Genomic DNA, 23,011 nt, shown 5'->3' on the forward strand with positions numbered 1-23,011 from the left:
ACAGGACAACAATGAATGTAGTAAAGACAACCAGAGAAACAGAGCAACACATTCGTCATTTACACAAAAACAAAAAAAATAATCTGTTTCTTTACTAAAGTAAAATAAATAAAAAAAACATTGCAACGTAGTGTTGCATAAAATGCATATTTGAAATATCAGACTAGTCTTCTTTTTTTATTTTTGTTTCTTTTTTTACTGTTTTGTCGAAACTACTGCTCTGAATCGTCGTTGTGCGTTTACCTAGCAGGGTGGCTGTTGCTGTTGTTGGAAACATGGCGTCTCAGAGCAGCCTCTCCACCCTATTTCCTCTCCAAAGTGAGCTGGATGGCTCCCTGGATGACGCTTCGACACAACAAGAGAAAGAAAATCTCGTCAACGAGTATCTGAAAAAGCTAGACGAAAGAGATGACCTGAAGATCCCGGATTTCCAGACAGGTTAGACCACGTTAGAGCTCTAGCTCGCCTACGTAGCAGTTGCTCTGCAGTTTTAAGTTGAGTTTGCTGGAATGTCATGACAGGACTTGACATGTCCATACGGTATGAAAAGACAGGGTTTACACTACTGTCCTCTCTTTGCATTTAAATACTTATTAACGTGTTTATAACCATGCTTTCTCTAAGTGACTCAGCTGTCTTGTCTAAAAACAGCTGACTGTTCACAGAGACATGGACCAGTGACAGTCAGTCAGATTCACTTCAGACCAAGTTAGGAGCAGTTTGTTTCTTCTTTAAGTGCAAAGCTTCCTGTGTATCAGCTGTGCACATAACAGTTTGCAGCAGTCCATTTCCTCATATCCAAGTTATGCTTTCTTTACCTTCCTCAAGTGTTATGTAATATGGCATAATCAGGAAGCCCTAAATCAATGCAAAGCAAGATGATGCATTATATCATGTTCCTTTTTCTGATTTTGTATGTCATCATCAGGGCTTTATGGAAACGCTTCACTGTAAATACCTTACCTACTGCCAGTAATTAAAAGTAAAATGCTTCTACAGTTACTTCCTCTACTGAGGTGTACAACATGTTGGCAGTATTTCGTTGCACCAGTAGATGGGGATCTACAGCAGAATAAACATGGCTGTGTGGGCCCTCAAACAACTGCCCATGACAAATCTTTGAACCGCATAACAGACACAACTTTTTAATATTTGTCTCTCTATACATTGAGTTTTGGGATTGTCTATACTTGAGTTTACCTGACAGGGGGCACAGAAGAAAGACGGTTTTGCTTACCTGGATTAGAAAAAGTGTGTTGAAAAATAAATATATGAATTTAATTAAATGTGTTTAATACGTTTCCTGTTTACTTGACCCATTGATTTTAGTATTTTGCATACGTGTATCCAGTTTAATTCCTTTTGCATATTCAAAGAGACATTTAAGGATATAAAATTTAGAACTATATTTATACTATACTATATTTATATTTATACTATATTTTTCCATGATGCCATAACAACACAGTTTTAGAGCACAACAATAAGAAAGGGTTTGTGGGATAATTTGGGCTGGCATTACATTATTTACACATTAAACCATTATTACAGGTGCCAAACATCAATAATTATTTAAAAAAATAAATGTTGAGACTTTAACATCAGGAGACATATTTCTTTTTTTCTTCTCCAGCTTGGTCTGTGCTTACATCATTCTTAAAGCTATAGAGGAATAAACCTTTTTTTTTTTTTTTTAAATCATTCAACTTATTTTAACCAGGTCAAGAGCTACTGGGATTAAGAACTGGCCTTTCTAATGAGACATCGCAAAGCTCAAAGACTTTTAAACAGGCTTAAAAAGTGGATGTGGAGGGTAGAGTATCATTTCTGTACTTCAGGCTGGATTTTGGTGCTCGGTATGCTGTAAAATATAAAAGTGAAAGTATTAATCAAAAGCATGTGAGTGACAAATGTTATCAGACACAATATATAAAGTGCATGTGAGGTAAAAAAAAAAAAAGCACCTCCAAGTCATTGCTTTTGTCCATCTACCTTTTTCCCCCATGTGACATAACAGACCAGAGAGATATACCCGTACGATGATGGGCTCTAAGCGTTTGCCTGTGCTGTGACTAATTAATAAGATGACAGCATCATTTTTCCCTCCGTGATTTGCTCCAGGCTTGGAATGGCTGAACACAGAAGGGCCTCTGTCTTTGAACAAGGAGCTGACTGGGAAAGTGGTGCTGCTGGACTTCTTCACTTACTGCTGCATCAACTGCATGCACATCCTGCCTGACCTGCACCAGCTAGAGAAGGAACACTCCGCCAAAGGTATGGATTAACGTTGGCTTGGAAAGCAGCAGTGTTGTGATCCTAAAGGGGTTGAGAGAAAGGTGTATGGTAAAAATGCCACATCTCACTATTTCATACAGCTTATTCACAATGAAAAAATATTCAATATTCATGCATAACACATCTGGATGATGTGGGAAGACTTGAAGAGTTGTTACAAGGCACCTCGGGAAGCACAGTTGGTTAGGTTGATCCAAGCCGCTTGGCAGAAGGCAAAACTGGGGCACCTCATGTTTGGCTCGTGTCGATTTGGGTTTTGGTTTCTCACACGCTCGGTTGCAGCAACCAGTAAGCTGGAAAATGAAAATGCCAAAACCAACAAGACATTTCCATATCAATACTCCGACTTTCCTCCAAAGACTATTTTCAGCCATGGATAAATAGACGTTAGGCTCACGAGTAAATATTGATGACGATCAAGTCAGTTGTGTGGGATTTAATCAAAATAGATGACAGTTTCCACGCTGCAGGAACGTCTCATTGATGTGGTGGGCGAAAGGTATGTGGCTTCAAAATGGAACACACGAAATCTGATAACAAACTTCAACAAATGTGACTTCAATCAGCGTCAGATGGGCATGAAAACAAAAAAAACATTCCTGGTGGTCTGGGTTCTACAGAAGGGACTACCAGACTTCTGCAGCCTGCTCTTCATCTCTGCTTGAGGCCAGCAGCCGAGCTAGGAGCCTCAGTTAAATTGTCCCTGCTGTCTGTGAGCAAAGGCATGTTTGGTCCCTGTCCATTGCTTGTTAAACCATAGTTATAGTTAACTAATTAAAAAAGAAGAAGCTCTGGCTCTGGTGGAACATTAAAGCATATAAAGTAGATTTGACTAAATGGTGATGAGGACAAGAGTCAGTCAAGTGACATTCTTTATCTGCCAAATTATTAAAAACTGCATATTAAAAAGCAGCATTGGCCTGATTTCATTATTCCTTCAGACTACAGGCCTTCCTCACTGTTATCATGTGTCCTGCTGCATCACACGGACATGTTTGAGTTCACTGGGGCAGAGAAGCTGCGTTGCATCAACTCTCCTCTTCATGCCCGAGTGTACGAGCCCTTATCTCAGATGTGAAGAGACGGCAACTAAAAATATTCCCCAGCGTCGGTGTGTACAGGGCCCATAATTGTACCCCGCAGCAGTTCACTGTATGTCTCAGCACAGCCACTCCATGTAAAGCATCATCACATCCGACTGACTGTGTCATCCTGCTGCTGGCCCCCTTTCGCGGGATCATCTGAGGAAGCGGCACAGCTCGAAATTCAGTGGTGAGCCAGACGGGGCACGGAGCGAACACTCTGCAGAGCCACGGCACATTATCGCACTGGCCTTATCTTTGGCACTACTACGAGTACATTCTGTTTCCTGCCCTGGTCAGTTAGGTGTGGGAGCCACCCTGTCCAGTCACTCCCACAGTCCTCCACCCACCCATCGTCGCCGCAATCTGTGCTGCTACTATACCGCTTGGCCGAAGGCAAAGGGTGACGAAATGCACGGCAGATGGTTTGATTTTGTAGGTTTGGAATTATGCTTTTTTTAGGTCCGTTAAGAGGGGCTTGATTATGTGACTTCATGTAAAGGATCTGCCATTTATGGAAGACAGAGGGCTTTAGTTTGCTTTATTGTTATTGGGAGTGGCCTGTGGTGTGCAAATATAATGGTGTGAATATATATTATGCATCGTTTTTCACGCCTGAATCATGCATTTGATTCGCCCATTTGAGGACCACAGTGGGTACGACCATATAGCACAGTTGGGCTTGTGTGTGTGAGTGCATTTCGTTATGGAACACCACCTCTGTGCAGACTGCAGCACCACAAAATGTTCAAAAGGGGGCTTTTCAAAGCCATTCAGTTGCATAACACTTGAACATCCACCTTCATGCTCCTTCTCGTCATAAGCCAAGCATCTTAATCAATCGCTTTCATTGTCCGTTCAATACGGATAGTGGTATTAGTCTTTGATGACTACTGAGAACAACATTTCCAGTCTCGAGGTGCTGAAACATGTTCAGCATCCTCACTGAGACAATTGTTATATTATGCTGGAGGGTCACTGTCTTGAAAACAAAGCAAGACTGTTGAGGTTTTCATTTGAAGTTCACACCAGTTCCCCTCCTTCACCCCGAATCTATTTATCATACTAATCTGTGTGCTTTTGTGATGCGTTTGCTCTGGTCTGGTTTCGTTTGGTGTGGTAACGGCCAAACCATTTGGCGTAGTTATTTTTTGCCGTTTTATTTCCGTCTCTAATTGTGGAATCTCCCTCTCAGATGGACTGGTTATTGTTGGTGTGCACTCAGCTAAATTCCCCAATGAAAAGGTAAGTGATTTTCGTTGCTCATCATCACCCTTGAGTTGACTGGTCTGCTTGTGCTTTCTTCCTGGAAACCTGTATATAAATGTAGATACATGTGCATCTTAGTAAAATAAGCACTTTGAAGATGTCACCTTGGAAATGTGATTACTCAATCGTCTACGCTTGTCTACAACAATCAAAAGGTCCTGGACAACGTTCGCAGCGCTGTGCTCCGTTATGACATCTGCCACCCGGTGGTGAACGACAGCGAGGCGCACCTCTGGCATGAACTGGAGGTGTCCTGCTGGCCCACGCTGGTCTTACTGGGCCCGCGTGGCAACCTGCTCTTCTCCCTGGTGGGCGAAGGCCACCGCGACAAGCTGACGCTTTTTACCGACAGCGCCCTCCGTCACTATGGGGAGCGGGGTCTGCTGAAGACGCACGCGGTGGGGATCAAGCTGTACCGAGACTCCCTTCCGCCCAGCGTCCTGTCCTTTCCTGGGAAGGTGGCCTCAGACGGCAGCAAGAAAAGACTGGTCATAGCAGACACTGGGCATCACCGAATTCTGGTGGTGTCCTCGACCGGTCAGCTGTTACATGTCATAGGAGGTAGGATGTTTTTGTTCCGTATAAGCACATTAGATTAAACATACCTCAGTCACAAATATAAGTACAGGTATGCCTGTACATATCCTTTGTCATAAAATCAGACTTCAAATCTTTTTTTTCCTACCAAAATTTAAGCAGGGAAGATAAAAATGCCTAAATCTGACTCTTGTGTTAACTGAAAGATAAGTGGGGTTTTTTTTAATGGAATATTTGAGGCACAATTAAAAGTGCTGTTGCTTAGTAACCTTTCAATGTTGGTGAGATGAAGTGTTAAATACTTGAACACGTTGAGTCTGAAGAGGCGGAAAAAAGCTCTAATATGACAAGTAGCACACATGGAACTACAGTGTTCACTGGATTATCAATTCTCTCTCCCAGGGCCAAAAAGTGGGAAACGGGATGGCAACTTGTCAGAAGCGTCCTTTAACTGCCCTCAGGGTGTGGCAATTAAAGGGGACACTGTATACGTTGCCGACACCGAAAACCACCTGATCCGGAAGGTCGTACCCCAAACTATGTCTTAAAATATATATATATTTTGATTGAATTTGATGTGACTTGACGTTTGCCTGTCTGTCCGTGTTTCAGATCGACCTGTCTGAGGGACGCGTCAGCACTCTAGCTGGAGTCGGTACTCAAGGCACAGACAAAGAGGGCGGCGCCATGGGACCTCAGCAGCCAATCAGCTCGCCTTGGGATGTGACTCTTGGCACTGCCGGTGAGTCTCGGAGGGAAACATTTATATTTTATCGTGTTTCCCCTCCATGCCTGCCCTCTCATCACATCTTGTTTTCTTTCTGATGCTGCTTTACAATCAATAATTCGAAATATGTTGAAAATATGCAAGTCACAAAGTACCGTAAAGTATCTGACAAGGTCTTTCATATTCTCACAGTAATCAAAGCGCAGTCTTCTAAATGCTTTGCTTTTTGCCTTTGGTATTCATTATTATTCATCTTTTTTTTAAACATTTGTCTCACGGTGCCTTTTTTCATCAAAGCAGAAAGCTTTTTTAACTCGCCTTTTGAATTTCTCAGACCTTTTGTCTCTAAATGATAGTATGTTGCCATCAGGCATTATATATCCGTATTCAGATTGCAGATGCAAGATCAGGGAGGAAATGTTGAATACAATCAGTCTTACCATGCACAGCTTAGGCCTTCTGGTCATTAAGATTAATAATATTCAGAAATGTGCCTTTTTAGTTATTTATTTGTACAAAATGCAGCTTTAAAACATGACAAATCAACGACCATTCAAAATTAACACCACAGATTTTTTTCCCATTTTAGAAATGTTGAAAATATACTATTCAAAATCCTATAATAGTTAAAGTAAAATGGAGAGCATGTGTTGGGCACTTATTAAAATCAAACAAAAGAGGAACTTGGACACTGGGACTGAGTTGCTGATCCTGCTTGTGCAGATTACATTTTAGACGTATGGTGTTTGAGTTACTAATCGTTAAAAGATTAAGTGCAAGAAATGTCGGGGCCATTAGCACAATTATTTTGTCATTACGCACAGCCCTTAAGCAAGAGGTAATCAGTCATAGTCACAGCTTGATGGACCACATAAGCTGCTGGTCTCCACATGGTCATATCGGACCTTTAACTCCACTACCGTTGCATCAGAATACGCACACATATTGCATATTCATGCGCTGCAGTGATGCCGATGCTGGGAGTCAGGTGCCAGAGTCGTCAGATGTCCCCGACAGTCTGCCAGATGTGATCAAGAAGGTCTGATCTCTGTGCGGCATTAAAAATGCAGCTGAGATTCCATACGTCTGTAAGGGTTGTGCATTTGTCATGGTGACAGCGTCGACTCTACTGAGAGCATCTGAGAGCAGCGAATGACCTTTGTCAGACTGACACCTGTCACTTAAACCTGCATTGCTGCATTTCTCTTTGCAATGTCACAGGTTGCCACAGTTTTCTCCACTGGTGTTGAGTTGTTTGTGTTTCATTCGTATGTGCAGGCGATGCTGAAGATAACGTGCTGTGGATAGCCATGGCAGGGACCCATCAGATCTGGGCTTTGTTCCTAGCAGATGGGAAACTGCCTAAAGGAAGGTGAGAGACTGGTACATCACCACTATGGCCACTTGGCAGCAGCCCCCCCCCCTGTCTAAGCCAATTCTAACGCTAAAAGGAATTAAAAGCAAATAAATATGACGATAATGTCAAACTCAGCAGGGTGTTGAAGTGTTCGTTTTTATTTTACAACGTCAACAGCGAGCTCAAGGCGGGAACGTGCGTCCGATGGGCGGGCAGCGGCAACGAGGAGAACCGGAACAACGCCTACCCCCACAAGGCCGGCTTCGCCCAGCCTTCAGGCCTGGCTTTAGCCCCGGAGGAGCCCTGGGGCTGCCTGTACGTGGCCGATAGTGAGAGCAGCACCATCCGCACACTCGCTCTGAAGGACGGAGCCGTCAAGTTGGTGGTGGGGGGAGAGAGGGACCCGATGGTGGGTGTCCAACAGATGGATGGATTAACATTATCTCTCACTTCTTCTTTCTTCTCCTAGATGCCTTTTAGTTAGTGGCATTTGGTTCCAGATTGTTTTCTTACACCAAGCTAGAATGATTTTTATAAAAAAGGAGAGAACAGCAGCTTTAACAGAAGGAAATCCAAAGCAGAATAACCTCTCGCCCAGCACCCGCAATGACAATATGTCCCCTCCCTGGCTCTGTCCCCACATATCAAACAGCCAACGCACGCTCCAACGGCCGCATGTCAACCGACCACATTCACAGCCGTACGCGCACTTGGACAATTATGAAGAAAAATGTTGCGTAAGGCTTTTGGAGCACTCCGAGGCAGTCACAAGGTTTCACGGCCATTTCTGAAATATTGATTCAAAAAAGAAACAAAATACAGCCACTGCTGTTTGTGTCTGAAACCAAGCCTCAAGACAATTTTGGTATTACTTTCCAGACATTTTTTTAAATCCTTCCACTCTGGTGAAAGCTGGTGTGACAGCACGTTGGGGGGATGATATTTGGAGTATAATAACAGACTTGATTAATTTTTTCAGCTGCCATTGTTCATATTTTTACACACATACAAAAAATCGAAATTTTTCTCTTTTTAAATATAATTTTTAGCACAGGAACTGATGCAGTTATCTTCTTTCTGGTGTTTCTTACAATTGTGGTCTATTAGTTCTTGTCTCACTGATCTTATATGAATTATTCAGAAACTTTTAATCTAATGAAGCCAATGTTTTTTTTATTTAAAGTGTTCAAATGAAAACTGATTGTTAAAGTTAATAGGAAAGTCTTCGGCTTGAATTTTCTGAAGAAAATCCTTTATCTTGATGGTTAAAAAAGCCTCCTTTTATTCCCTATCCTAAAATGAATTCTTTTTCAAATTCAGATAGAGGCAGCTCACCAAGTTTTGATTGGATATTCTGTTCTTTGACCCACGCCGAGCTTAGACATAGGTGTCACAAGTTGCCGTTTGGGCGTTTGTATAACTGTGTTTGATCTCTTCTGGATGGTTTGTCTTCTTTGAACCAGAACCTTTTTGCTTTCGGCGACGCAGATGGGAAAGGGGTGGACGCCAAGCTGCAGCATCCTCTCGGTGTCGCCTGGGCTCCTGAACAAAGCCAGCTCTATGTGGCCGACTCCTACAACCACAAGGTTTTTTGTTGTTGTTTTTTTTTGCATGTCACAAGGTTGTAGTTCAAAGCCGTGGCGTCAGTATAATAGGTGTATTTAGCTTGTTGAGTGGAGTGCATCTCTGTTTGATGTAAAAGGAAACACAGGGAACATACAGGACTTTTTTTGGTTTGTTGAGTGTATTCGTGTGCCTGTGTGTTCAGATCAAGGTGGTGGATCCGAAGGTAAAGCAGTGTAGCACGTTAGCAGGGACTGGAGAGGCTGGAGATACCCTGGGTCCTGACTTCAGCAAATCCTGCTTCAATGAGCCGGGAGGAATCTGTGTCGGCGACAACGGAAAGCTCCTCTACGTGGCCGATACCAACAACCACCAGGTCAAAGTTCTGGACCTGTCCTCCAAGACTGTTTCGCTGGTGAGGCCTGATGTGTGTGTATGTGTGTGTGTGAGAGAGAAAAGCTTCCATCCCCAAGAAAGCACTTTTCATTTAGTCCAAGTGTGTGTCATTAATCTATCCAGAAAGCTGGAAGAGTTTCTCTAAGAAGAATATTGAAAGTGTTGATAGCGTTCTCATTTCTGTCTCCTGTGTAGTTCCCCATTTCCACAGACTGCACAGACTCGGTGCCTTCGAAGCCTTCTGGTCCTGCCAAAGCCCCCACGCTGCCAAAATCCGCCGCCAGGAAGGAAATGCCACCAGTGACGGTGTCGGCAGGCCAGACTCTCGCCGTGTCGCTCGCCCTGTCGCTTCCAGAAGGAGCCAAACTCACCAAAGAGGCCCCCAGTAGCTGGGCCCTCTCAGCTGAGGGTGAGACAGCGTTGGTTCAAGGGCGGGGTTTAGAACGGACAATTCTGCAAAGACACAAAAGGCTTGGTGGTGGGATTCAAGCAACAAGTACAAATCCACGAATCCTGCTTCCAGACTTTTGAATTGGCCGCTTTTCGTGAAAGTCCGTCCAGCTGCTCAGGCATGACTCGTTAACAGTTAGTTTCCCGAAAAGAATGGCACACTTTGCTTCAGTTATTTCGTCAGGGTGAGATCAGAGTTGCAACCCAAACTTGTTCTCTACATTTATAATGACTCTGTTGTGGAGGTGAGCCTCTCAAACTCTCCTTTCCGGCTGGTTTTTTTTTGGTCTGTGATCCTTCATTCTGTCAAAAATAATGGAAGTGAATGATGCTTCACCTTTTAATGTTATTTTCACTGTACAACAAGCGGAATCCCACTCAGTCCGGCCCACGCCTGGGATTCACAGTTCTCAGCTGAGGGTTGGAGGAATATTCAAAAATCAGCCAGGGGCAACTTTTAAAGCTTGGCTTCTGCAATTTAATATATGATTTCCACCACTAAATATTATTCAAAATGCTTTTTTTTGTTCAGTCTCAAATTGTCGTCAACAGTGTTATTGTGTGAAGTGATTCCGTATCACGTTAGTGGCGGCTGACGGTCCGTGCATTAGGTTCTGAACAAAAGTAGTCCCATTATTCTGACTGATGCAGCATGCAGCCAGCGATATCAGCGGGCTATTCTTAGAACATTTTCGATAAGACGACATGCCTTGGTTCACATAATTAACTACCAGGCTATGTTACGTGATCCCCCCGCTGTCCGATTATACTCAGTCTGGACTCACGCTGATCACATCAGAGCGGAGGCAGGAATTTTAATGGATCAAGTTGGAGGAGCATGGCGGATTTAAATTGTTTTTAGTGGCTTTTTTAGAAATGGCTGCCCTGGGACGTCATGTTAGGCATCATCTTCATTAATCAGCGCTGGCACGGATTCGGCGGTCTCTCCGGCATCACATTTTCTCACAGTCGAAGTAGCAGCCTACGCATTCGACTTTTATTTGTCATTCAGTGGTTTCTTTAGATGTCTGTTCGGTTTCTAAAAATATCCCCCCCCCCCCCCCCCCGTGTCTCGGTAAATCCATGTCCTCACCCTCCGTCTGATTCCGTGGGGTTCGGAGAGGCTATTTGTTTTCATAAAGACACATCCACCCTTTCACAACAGACCGCAGTGGGAGTGATCTGGGTCAAAACGGAGGATTGATCTCGTTTTGTGGGAATGACGGCCGGCCGGTCGGTCAACCACTTTGGTGCAGACTGAAAGGGCTGTTGGATGGATTGCCATGAAATTGTATACAGGCATTCATTGCCCCCAGAGGATAAATCCCTATGACTGGTGATCTATTAGACCTTCTAGCGCTAGTTTGTTGAGGGCTTATTTTAGTATGATATATATAGTTAGTCTTAGTTCAACTAATTGTATATAAACTGTAGATTTCTCTCTCTTTGACGGACTTCAATAATCTGTTTCCCGTTTTTCCACAGGTGCCGAATGGCTGCTGGAAAGTCAGGTGGTGTCTGGTGACATTGTGGATCTGTCGAAGCCCCTCTCCGTCCTAATCAAAGTTCCAGCTGTTATAAAGGACTTGAACAGCAACCCACGCCTCACTTTGGGTGTATGGCTGTACTACTGTAAGGAAACGGGTAACGCGTGTATGATGAAGGCAGCCTGCTTCACCCAGCCCCTTCACATCAGCGCCGTTTGTGGAGAGGGAGAAATCACCGTGGTGTTGTCTCATGCCTTTTCTTAGTCACAACAGCCTCAGAATCAACACATTCTGTGGTGTTTAAACGTCCTTCTTAACCCCCCCCCTCACCATCCTCTTTTTCTTTATAGTTCTGGGAGAAGAAAAACGCAGACGGTCCCTTTTGACAAAAATGCAATTCATCCAAATCTGATTTTCAGGGGAATTTCATTTCATACTACTCGGAAGCCCCCGCTACGAAACATAATGCATCAGTGCTGCGATGCCCTTGACTGTGGGTGACAGTTATCGATAGGAATGCATCTAGTTACATCCCCAGGCATGTTATAAAGGCTGTTCAGCACACACAACTGCAGCATAAACATGTATATCTACATGATGGTATTCTTACGCAACAAATTCCCACATAACAAGCTCCACTGACTCACTATGGAAACTGTCTAGATTAGTAATGTGAATGTTTCCCCTCAAAATTACCTCCTTTCTTATAAAACTGTCACAGGACCAAAATAAAAGATAGTGTGTGAATTTAATGAGAAACATTTTATAATGACCATCAGGTGATGATGGTGTCGGCAGTGGTTCTACAAATAAACAGAATATCATTGTGATGTTGTGGGGGATTAAAACGGAAGTAAACGCTCGGATAACTTTCATGTTTTTCAGCTAAAGTGGATTTCAAGGAATAGGATGTTCACACTCGGTTGTTGGGAACAACACACGCCTTCCTCCACCTCTTCCAAGAAGTATTTATTTAACTATTTCCGCTTTTCACAAACATGAATTCGAGCCTTTGTAGCATTGTAAGCACATTGTAGGTTTTTTTAAAGGGATGTTAATTGGAGCTGATATGTGAGTCATACTCAGAGAAAGAGGTTTTATTCTGCTTTTTGTCCACAAAGCATTACTTTTAATGTCACATTATAAAGAGTAATTCAAGGGCATGAAATGTAACCTAATGTATTGAAGTTGAAGAGACGTTATCTATGCAGAGACACACAATTGTGATATGAAAATATTAGGAACTCCATAATATTAAATCCAATCTTCACTTTCTACTGTATGAATAATATCGGTAAACATGATAATGGATTTTTGTGGGCGGAGCTTAGGTGGAAGCAGAACCATTCTCCAAACTCTTTAGAAAACACTGGCTAATGCAGTCAAGTCGGCTTGGATGGTGCTTTTATGTGCACTGATTAAGCTCTCGTAAATGGGTGTCTATACACGTGTCACCATAGAGTAAAGTGAAGTGAAGCCAATGCGGAAGTGCCTTAAACTTGTATTTTCTCTATTGGCCATTAGGGGGCAACTCTGGTTGCAAAAAGAAGTCTGATTGAATGGAAGTCTATGAGAAATTGACTCTATGTCTAACTTGATTAATTATCGCAGTAAACATGAGTTTGTGTTCTCAATCTGTAGTTACAAGTCCCCTTCAAAACAGCATGATGTTCATTTAGTCCATTTAAAGTAAAATAAACCATAAAGCAGGGTATGCCTTGTGATTGACGGGTTGCTACCGTGGCGTCACTACTGCAGCATCGCAACCACGCTACCAATACAATTAGCCACTATTTTAATTCGCTGCCAGATGCAGTAAGGTTGCCTCTCAGGGTGCAGCTCTGCCGATTGTGTTCGTCAGATCCACCCGTCGCTCCTCCACAGTCCAAATATGGTCACTTCCGTTCACTGGTTGGCTGGTTGCCACAGTGGCAAACTCGAGGCCTCAAAACCGTTGTGCACAAACCAATGGGTCACATCATGAGTATGTCCACCTCTTAAATACAGTCTATGCTCATAGCTTAAAGCGTTGCTCTGTGTCTCTGCTCCCTGTATGACTGATTAGACTTTTGATAGTGATTATTCAGAACACAAGGAGCCCTTCTGATTTAGACCACAACCCATTGCTGTTATCTAAGCAATGAATAAAGTGCCTGTTTTTGATAAGGGGAGGAAACCACTTGTGAACTGATGACACCAATGGACTTCGATGCACTTTGAGGGATATTGTATTAAGAAAATTCTTATTAAAATCTCTAACACGCTTTTATGCTCTTCATATCCACTCCACAAAAGGGAAGATAACATAAAAGAGATGCTCCAACAATGCGTTACCATCATTTCCTTGCGTAGCACACAGTAATATGATGATGTGTTATGTTCCGTTATTGGTTTTCACAGATGTGAGCTGTTTCGGTTATGGCTGTATCATGTATCACGACATAATTGTGCTTGTCAAACTGTTTTGATTTGGTTGGGATCACGCAGCCCCCCCAAGTGCCTTGCAACAAAACGGTACTGTACTGTGGCGCCAATGTTATGACAATTAAACTGCATCAGAAGCAATAACGTATTTCTGTAATGGTTAAACGTTATTTATGTCAAATTAACTGCTGATTTTAGCACAGCTTTGTTATTCCCCTGGTGTTTTATATATTAATTTTTTTACAGCAATGGCTGCACTTTAAGATGCAACACATAACTGATGCATTTTGTTGTCTGGTCTAGTTTGTGTGCGCGGGATAGGTTGCCATCAAAGACCATCGCTGCGATTCCAAATCCTTCTCATATTACAGTTGCAGCCTATGAGACGGCAGCTCTGCTATGCAAGATATTATCAAACGCTTCTAACGAGCTCCCTAACGAATTTGACCGTTCACAACATACTGCACCTCTCATTTGTCTCATTCTTTCTTCCAAAAGCAGCACATTTCCATCATGTTTGCAGCTCCGTGTAGAGCTAACGACCACTTTAACTGGCTTTTTGTCGTTAAAGTCATGCACGACAACATTGCAGCAGGTCTGCACATTTACACTGTAGTGAAGTAAACCTTTTATGTTCATGTCGTGAGGTATCATTACAGCTGTAGGGTTTTGTTTTGTTCCTCCTTTTGAATACAAACTTTAAGAACTTTAAGATGACCTATGCATTTTGGGCAAATTCCCCAGTCTGCAGTCAGTCCTCGAGCTCATTCCTGTCTTCCTGAAGACGTAAATCTTTCAAAAACAGGTCGCACCTACATAGTTTGATACAAACTAAAATATTTTCCAAAACAGCTGGGAATTGTAATGTTCACCAAACAGGAGGAAATAGTTGTCGGTGGTTATTCTAAGCTGTTCTCTGTGCTCGTGGGCAGCCGGACCGGAGCGGGAATGAGTCAAAGCAAACTGCCGGTGCATTGAAGACTTCACGGACGATATCTCTTTGTAGGATCAATTCATTGTTGTTTATTTTCATGGGATTTGTATGAATCCAATGTGAACGAGTGCTCGTTTTTACATGTTTCAAAACCTTTTTTTGCATAAACATAACCAGGAGATACTGCAGAACTTTAGAAATGCAACACAGAAATGTGTCCACAAACCGCAATAAATAAGGTTGCATAATGTCATGACACGCAGCACTGAGGTCAGATAACAGGACCGGCCCTTGTCAAGTACCACTTAACTGTCCTATCAAGCAGAATTTATGACACTGCGTACGTCAGAAAAAAAAGTAATGGATGAGATAATTACTTAAAAAGTCTCTAATAAAGACGGAGAAGCGATCAGCTCTCCCTCTTGCATCTTCGCCCGCCGTCCTTGCCTCCTACTTTCACATGTCAAGGGTCACACCCGCCTCTGTTTGCTGCCAGTGATGGCCTATATATAAAACGGACTGGCATTCATTTAAAATGAAGTGAATCCCTGAAGTCGGCCGTGAGGATTCTGATCAGATAAGAGCCTCCGTTGGCACACAGCTCCTTTCAACAGCACTGAAAAGGCTTTTCAAAAGCGTTCTCGACTCCTGTGCTGCTTATGACACTCACATGATGCATGAAGCCAACACTGGTTAATTGTTACCGACCTCTCTGCTGTTAATTGCTTGTGAAAAGGTTGCTTAAAAATAAGATGACTGATTTAATTGGTATGTTGGGTGTTTAAAACCATATGGAGGGTTGGCGAAGGCTAAAAAAATCCCCATTTATACACGTTTTAATTGCAGAAAATGGATTCGCTGGATTTGCTGGCTGAGTGGGCTGCATTAAGATGGTATCTGTGTAAGAGATAAAAATGTTACGTTTCCAGCTTGTGTGACCGTGAATGCAAAAAAGCAGGAAAATTAGGTTTTAAGATGAAAAGAGCTGCTGAAAATGTTCACCTAAACACATCACACACGTTGATCTGCTTCTGCTTCACACCTTCATTCTCTTAGAAGCACAAACGAAGAAGGCATCACTTCAACTTTGACCTTCTGGAGGTCAAGCTGTTTATTCAAGTTTAACCTGCTCTACTTTACTGTAGCATGCGAGGCCGGCATGCAGCTATGTGGGAGGTAGCTGCTGCTCAGTGTGTCGAGAGCACTTTGCTCGGCTTATTTTTGTGAAAGTGAAGCAGCGGGTGGGCAAAATTATGCACAAGTGGAGATCCGCACTTTATAAACGTAGCATCTAAGAGACGTCAGTGCACCAGCACAGTTGAGGAACTGCTTCAAGGGTTTGAGGGGCAATGTTTCTGAGTTACAGATTTAATAAAACGGTTGTTCTGCAACTTATCCATCGCCCTGAGGGGTCAGTTCACCAACATTACAAGTAAAAAAACTTAGTCCCTCACTTATATTTGCATTGGAGCATGCAGATCGCTTTGGTTTTATTTGTCTAGATTTGAAATCTAGATTGAAAAAAAAAAAAAGGAGAAAGTACATTCATTGATGAGCTGGATGTTTGCACACTGTTCCCCAGTCAGCATGCAACACTTAAAAGGGGACCACGCTGACCTTCTGGGGCAAGCATTTGTAGATCTACAAGGAATGCCTGCTTCCGACATGCCTGAGGTATAGCTCCACACGCCCTGAGATGGACTTGTTATGTTGGCTGAGGTTGTGTCACAGCCTCTGGCATCGGGTCATCAGGTTCATAAAAAAGCATGTTAAACAGCACACACACAAAAACAAGGCCGGTTGTGCTCGTCTTGTCTGTCGGCTGCAGACTCTAAAAGGCCGTCACATAAAGGCTGCTAAAATAATACCTTACAGCATTAACATTAATTGTTTGTTGTTTTCTGAGGAGCAATTTGGCAGAATCCGCACCGTGTCAGTTCTCTACTTTCTCTTACAGGCTCTAATGAGGCAACATGTCTGTCCCAACTGTGTCCTTGCATGATGTTCCTCAGCAGCTATTTGCTCCGTTTGTCAACAAAATAAAAGACCTCACTATTAATGGCATGGATTTTAATGACCTGGGACTGACCTGGACGATTGGTTGGTTAAATCCTGTTTTATACACGTCTTAATTCGTGATTATGAAATAGATTATAACACTGTGGTTGGGCCTGGCCGCATCGTTTTTTTGAATGTATTCTTTGTGATACAAATATAAAGTGGACAAACAAAACGTGTTTGTTATGGCAAGGGATGAACACAGAAAAACCCCTGTAGTACTAAATCCATGTCTGGCTTCTGGTGTCAGCAGAAGTTCCAAGAACTGGCAGATTTGGTGTCAGATAACAGTCACAGGGCAGATTCGGTCCGGATGTGGAAAACCTTGGAAATAAATTGTCCTCCAATTCCTCAATTAAAGTGTTGTTTATTCATATGATGAAGTGAGACTGAATGGAGCTTCTTTTTTTTTTTTATTACCCAACTTCATTGTTGGGACGATTTGCTGATTTTGATTGGTCCTCCGCAGCAGTGATGTCACCGGCTGCTTTGGTGTGCCGGCCGGTTTGCAGCAGCTCGCGCAGTCTGAGGCTGAGGACAGAAAACCACAGATGGAGTTGGCGCGCGACGGGAGTAGAGCTGTGGCTCGTGCCACCGCGACACACTGGCACGGCCGCCTCGCACTGCCTTGATGAACTCGACCTGGAGCCGCACACAGCGCAGCAGCCCGTCATGGGGGACGGTGGCGCGTCCTCGCCGGTCAACTTCCAGAACGGCTCCGGCGGCGACGGCTCGGACGCACCGGGCTCCGCGACAGCCGTGTCCGAGCAGTGGATGGCGGGCATGAGCGTGCTGATGGGTCTGATCGTGCTGTCTATAGTGTTCGGGAATATCCTGGTGATCGTGGCCATCGCCAAGACGCAGCGGCTGCAGACGCTCACCAACGTGTTCATCGTGTCGCTGGCGAGCGCCGACCTCATCATGGGGCTGCTGGTGGTGCCGTTCGGCGCCGCGCTCGAGGTGCGCGGCTCGTGGCTCTACGGCTCCTTTTTCTGCGAGTTTTGGATCTCCGTGGACGTCCTCTGCGTCACCGCCAGCATCGAGACGCTGTGCGTAATCGCCATAGACAGGTACGTGGCCATCACCTCCCCTTTCCGCTACCAAAGCTTGTTGACCAAAGCGCGGGCCAAAACGGTGGTGTGCGCCGTGTGGGCCATCTCCGCGATGGTCTCCTTCCTCCCCATCCTGATGCACTGGTCCCGGGACAGCGTGGACACCGCCTGCTACGACGACCCCGAGTGCTGCGACTTCGTCACCAACAGGGCATACGCCATCTCCTCGTCCATCATATCCTTCTACATTCCTTTGCTGGTCATGATATTCGTTTACGCCCGCGTCTACAGGGAGGCGAAAAAGCAGCTGAGGAAGATCGACAAGTGCGAGGGCAGGTTCCACAACACCTTGACCGGACTGACCTCCAAGTGCAAGAAGAGGCCGTCGAAGATCCTGGCGCTGCGGGAGCAGAAGGCGCTCAAGACGCTGGGCATCATCATGGGCACGTTCACGCTCTGCTGGCTGCCCTTCTTCATCGTCAACGTGGTGCGGGTGTTTTGCGCAGAGGTGGTGGACAAGGACCTCTTCGTGTTCCTGAACTGGCTGGGGTACGCGAACTCTGCGTTCAACCCCGTCATCTACTGCCGGAGCCCGGACTTCAGGAAGGCGTTCAAGCGGCTGCTGTGCTGCCCGAGGCAGGCGGACCGCCGGCTGCACATCAGCTCCTGCGACCTGTCGCGCTACTCCGGCGGGTTCGTCGCCGCCCTGGAGCCCGGCACGCTGGGGCTGTGGCCGGATTGCACCGCGCTGGACAACAGTGACAGCAGCCTGGCGGGGACCGCAAAACTGTCTCACTCTGAATCCCAGCTGTGAGAGGGAAGGGGAATACACTTTTTTTGCTTTGTGCGCAAGGCGAAATCACCAGAAATGTACACGAAAAGCCATAATAAAAAAAAACAAACGTTGTTTCCCAGATGCGCAAGTCTCTCCAGGACATTTTGGCGCGTAAGACATGATCAAACTCGCCAAATATCAGCCCCTCAAACTGGAGTTTAGTCGCCTGATGAATCCGAATGGATGCTGCGCTTTTCCAGCAGTCAGTGGACTGACGCTCCTTTCAAAGAGCGCACGTTATGTTATCGGATCAGCATTTCAGCCCTATGGTGGTGGTGATAATCTATTAAGAGGGAGTGGGTGTCTTTAAAGCAAGCCCAGGTTGGTGATGGGTCACAGTTCATTCCTATAATGACTCGCTCTAATAAACTCGCTGAGCGAAGCCAGTCAGAGTGACTCGCGATGTGTTTGTTGTTTTTTTACCTCACAGCTATCGGCAAGTGCAATTTGTGCGACCGTTATTTGTTTATATTAAACATTTATGTAAAAAATATGTATTTATTCGGCGCTGTCTTTTACAACTAAACGAGTGGACGTGGGGCTGATTCCCACGCCCTCTGTACATAGTGACGTATGTGGTGTTTGGTACCGAAGCGAGGGACTTGAACCTCTCTTCTCATTTAAGCTTTACATGCTATTGTGAGGTGACGTGTTGACATTCTCATGTGAAATAATAAAAAAAAGAGGACGTTTCCTTGCTAATTACTCTTTGAGCGTTATTTTTGGAATCTCCTTGAGGACTGCAGAGAGCAGCTGGGACCTGTGTGGCCTCCGTGGAGAGATAATGGGATTTTTAAGCAATGGGTTTTTATATTCCTTCAGTCACACGGTGGGTTTATATGGAGGGTGTTAAGTGTTTTTATGTTTAAACACGTTCAGCTCTTTCTGTGACTTGATCAAAGTTTGTACAGCCCTGAAACGATGGTTGGATTTAAATATGATGGCTCAGTTTCCTTAGTTTCATTATTTATATTATCAATTAAAATGTTAAAGCATTGTTTGCTTTTCACAATTAAAGTGGACTATTATTCTATATTTTAAGGGCATTTAAGCCCATTTTAATATGTTGCAATTAAGTTAAAGTACAAAGGGCCTAAGTTGTGTGTGTGTGACTGTGATTTTCCTAACTAATGCACTATTTTTAAAACTTTAAAGATGTACTCTAACAATCCAGTATTTCCCTTCCGAGACAGATATTTTATTATTATTATTATTTTTTTTTTAAAGAGAAGGGAAATAGTCTAACTTTTAGTCTGTTTAATCTGTTTTCTGTTAAAAATCTCTCAAGCCCAAGGTAATAATTAAAAAAAATAACCCTGATTATGTCATAGTGATGTCATCAGGGTTAGTTGTCAGGCTGTGGGAAGCTCCCTCCATAAACGTAAAACACGTCATATAATTGTTCTCACAGTTTAGTGCAGTGGGTTTCACTGGAACAAGTATTAAAAGTCACATATATGTTTCTTCTTTTTTACTATTATTAATATTTGCCAAATAGGCCTATTTTTGTTGTTTAAATGTCAGCTGCGTTCTCATGCAGGAGTGTTCATATAGGACATGTTTCAGTAAACATGGCAGCTGTTTACTAGATTTTATAGGTGTATTATTGAGCTCTTAAGCTAGATGAAACAAAAACATCAGCATGCTTTGTTGTGCTAATGGTCTCTTACAGAAGGGCAGAGTGGTACGTTTCAATTAACCCAGAAAAACAGAATGGAACTGAACACAGCCTTTTCTGGGTCAATGAAGATCGTTTGTGATTGGCTGGACAAATGTGTGTGATTGAGACCCAGCATTTAGAAATTAATAATAATAATAATAATAACAACAGCAGTGCAGTCAGTGTCATTGATGGCCTCCTGGCAAACACCCACTTCACTATTAAGCATTTTTCTGTTTGGCAGGAAGTTTGTGATTGGGCAGATTAGCAGCGGGCTCACAGATGGAGGAGCTAATCAGCAGCTTCACAAAATAATTGTTCCAAATTGCATGCATTGCATCCGTGTGTATTTTGGCTGCTCAAGTCAAAGCAGATTAACCGACATCACTGTGACCTCTGCGGCTACTGTTGGGTTACTTTTGGTAAACACAGAGTTCACTTTCAGAAATTCACTTTTTAACAATCAATAAGTAAATATTCCTTTAACTGTTGCTCCAGTTCAATCTTTGTCAAATATATTCACTGTGGTTTATTAGGATACGTTACAAGACCAGGTGCAATCCTTCCCCCTGTGAAATTTCCATATACCCACACGTTAATGCAGCCATAATCTAATCCATAATGTGGTTCCACAGCAGAATCACCACATCCACTCTGTACCGAGACGTTAAAGGAACGTCAGGCTCTCACAGGCAACAGGTGTACGGTTTCATTCAGTTATTACATGGACTGGACCTGGATCTGGTCCAGATCCTGAACACTGTCTCTGCCAATCCACCGCCCACTGCCACCTGACCAACACAAACATCATAATCCTCAAAGAGAATCAGCAACATTGAGACTATGAAACTTCTTAGTAATTCTTCTCCTTTCTCCTGACGGATTTTTATACAGACAAGACTAATACAGTGCACAGCAATAAAACAATCAAATCAGTGAGAGAGGATGAAGATGACCAAACTAAGAGGCACCAGGTGAATAATTCCGCTAATTGCAGCTAATTTGTATTATAATATACTGTCAAATATGTATTATACTATAAAACAGCAGCAGCTGGAAGACGATGCACGGTTAATTACTCAGCACGAGTCACGACCAACATCACTGCGTAAAGACGCACAGCGTGCGCAAATACGGCCACGTCAACACAGCGTGAAAACCAATAGCGCAGGCGCACAAATCGACGCAGACAACTGACTGAAGAGCATCACCAGAATCGCTGCGTAAAGACACGCAATTAAACAGCAGCATGGCCGAAACAATTGCTTAAAGGCACATAAATGCGCACCAAAAAAATCCACAAAACCAGCCAGCCTAATAAACACAATACAGAGAAACACCATTATTATATACAGCAGACACAATATAAACATGAAACTAGTCCAACTCACCCCCCAGGTGGCTCCGCGGTGATGCAGCTGGAGACGCCGTTTTCCCGCAGAATTGAAAAAAAATATCCTTCCGCATTCTTTTCTCTTCATTTTCATGAGTCAACTCCTTCAAAGCTTTAAAACGAGTTCTCTCACATGTGGCAAGAGAGGCCCCGAAAGTGAAAGCGGACCTAAACGCCACCATTACGCTTGGAACCGCCTCTGGGGTCTCATGGAAGTTGCTGAGAAGTCTTTTTCTTCCTCCGCTGCTGGTCGATAGAGGCCTATATCCTCAGCTTTAAACACATTTTCTGATATCCAGGTTTCATCTCACCAGGGTGTTTTGGGAGTCTGTGTGCTTGTCCCGACGTTCCAAGTGCGATAAACTATGTAAACAAAGTCATTTGTGGAAAGGAGAAAAGTCAGCACCTGGATGTAATTATTGCTGATTGCTAATGATTGCAGCTTATCAGATCCCAACGGATGTGCTAAACGCTTTTGCATAACGGAGCCACTTTCAAATGATTCCAAGCCTCTTGTTTGTCGACACCAAATGTCACTGAAGTGTGGTTAATATCCCAAAATAAATACATAAATTAAAACAAATTAAATTATTTTTTTTGAATAAATAAAAAAAGATATACATAAAAAATATATGTATGTACACTGTTTAATATTTTGTTTTCAGACACAATCCTGTTTATTTCTATTTAAATGCAGGAATCACTTTTGACCCAATTACCTTGGTGAAATGAATTCATAACATTTGTTGGGCGCTATAAAAGACAAATTATTCCAACTTTATGGGCGACCCTATAAACAGGGTCTTGTCTTTTATAGCGCCATGTTGTTGTTGTTATGCATGAATTCATTTCACCTGGTAATTGGGACACATAATGTAATCATTGCACCTGGTCAAAAGTGATGACTGATGCATTTAAATAGGAGTAAACAGAGGATTGTGTCTGAAAACAAAATATTACAACAGTGTTTATTTGTAAATTAAATATTTAATCAGCCATTCAAACCCAAGTGATGGATTTAGTGTCCATTTTTAGCTTAAATTTCACTAATTGGTAAACTACATGTATTATTTAAGAATGTACAGCTAAATGACAAGCATGAACTTGTGGACACATTGACGAAACACTATTCTATTGGCTAACAAATACCTTGTAACCGTGTAGGATTGAATTCCCCTGTGATTTATTCCACTCTAAGTTGACACTCGGTGTCGAGGTTGGGTGCCAAAAGCAGGTGCTACGCTTCGTGTATCCATCTGTTTGGAATCCCATGTGAACTGTGCACTCAGTGGTCTCCATCTGTCTTGCTTTGGCTTTGACTTTGACTGGCCCTGCAGAATCCGTCGCATTCAGCCCTTTGTGTTCATCTTTAAGGGTGTAAATTGATGTGGCACCTAAAGAAGTGTGAACTATGAAACCGAGCACTCGTGACTGCATAACTCCTTTATATTGACGTTCTTTATGGGTCGCAGGGTTGCCAAGCTCACCAGTG

At 43.4% G+C, this 23,011-nt stretch overlaps 2 protein-coding genes across 2 annotated transcripts; both read left to right on the forward strand.

The window, feature by feature from the left end:
• The first annotated feature begins 256 nt into the window (after positions 1–256).
• nhlrc2 (NHL repeat containing 2) lies at positions 257–13,731 on the forward strand. Its single transcript, XM_084039776.1, has 12 exons — positions 257–438; positions 2,122–2,274; positions 4,573–4,622; positions 4,802–5,207; positions 5,586–5,707; positions 5,796–5,925; positions 7,189–7,282; positions 7,445–7,676; positions 8,731–8,853; positions 9,036–9,245; positions 9,422–9,635; positions 11,162–13,731. The coding sequence occupies exons 1-12, from the start codon at positions 276–278 to the stop codon at positions 11,425–11,427; spliced, it is 2,163 nt and encodes a 720-aa protein (XP_083895902.1). The 5' UTR covers positions 257–275; the 3' UTR covers positions 11,428–13,731.
• A 3,302-nt stretch (positions 13,732–17,033) lies between these two features.
• On the forward strand, positions 17,034–19,610 carry adrb1 (adrenoceptor beta 1). The gene has a single exon (XM_084039889.1). It carries the CDS (start codon positions 17,054–17,056, stop codon positions 18,443–18,445), a length of 1,392 nt encoding a protein of 463 aa, XP_083896015.1. The 5' UTR covers positions 17,034–17,053; the 3' UTR covers positions 18,446–19,610.
• The last annotated feature ends 3,401 nt before the right edge of the window (positions 19,611–23,011 follow it).

This window comes from Eutrigla gurnardus (assembly GCF_963514095.1).
Source record: "Eutrigla gurnardus genome assembly, chromosome: 22".
Lineage (NCBI taxonomy): Eukaryota > Metazoa > Chordata > Actinopteri > Perciformes > Triglidae > Eutrigla > Eutrigla gurnardus.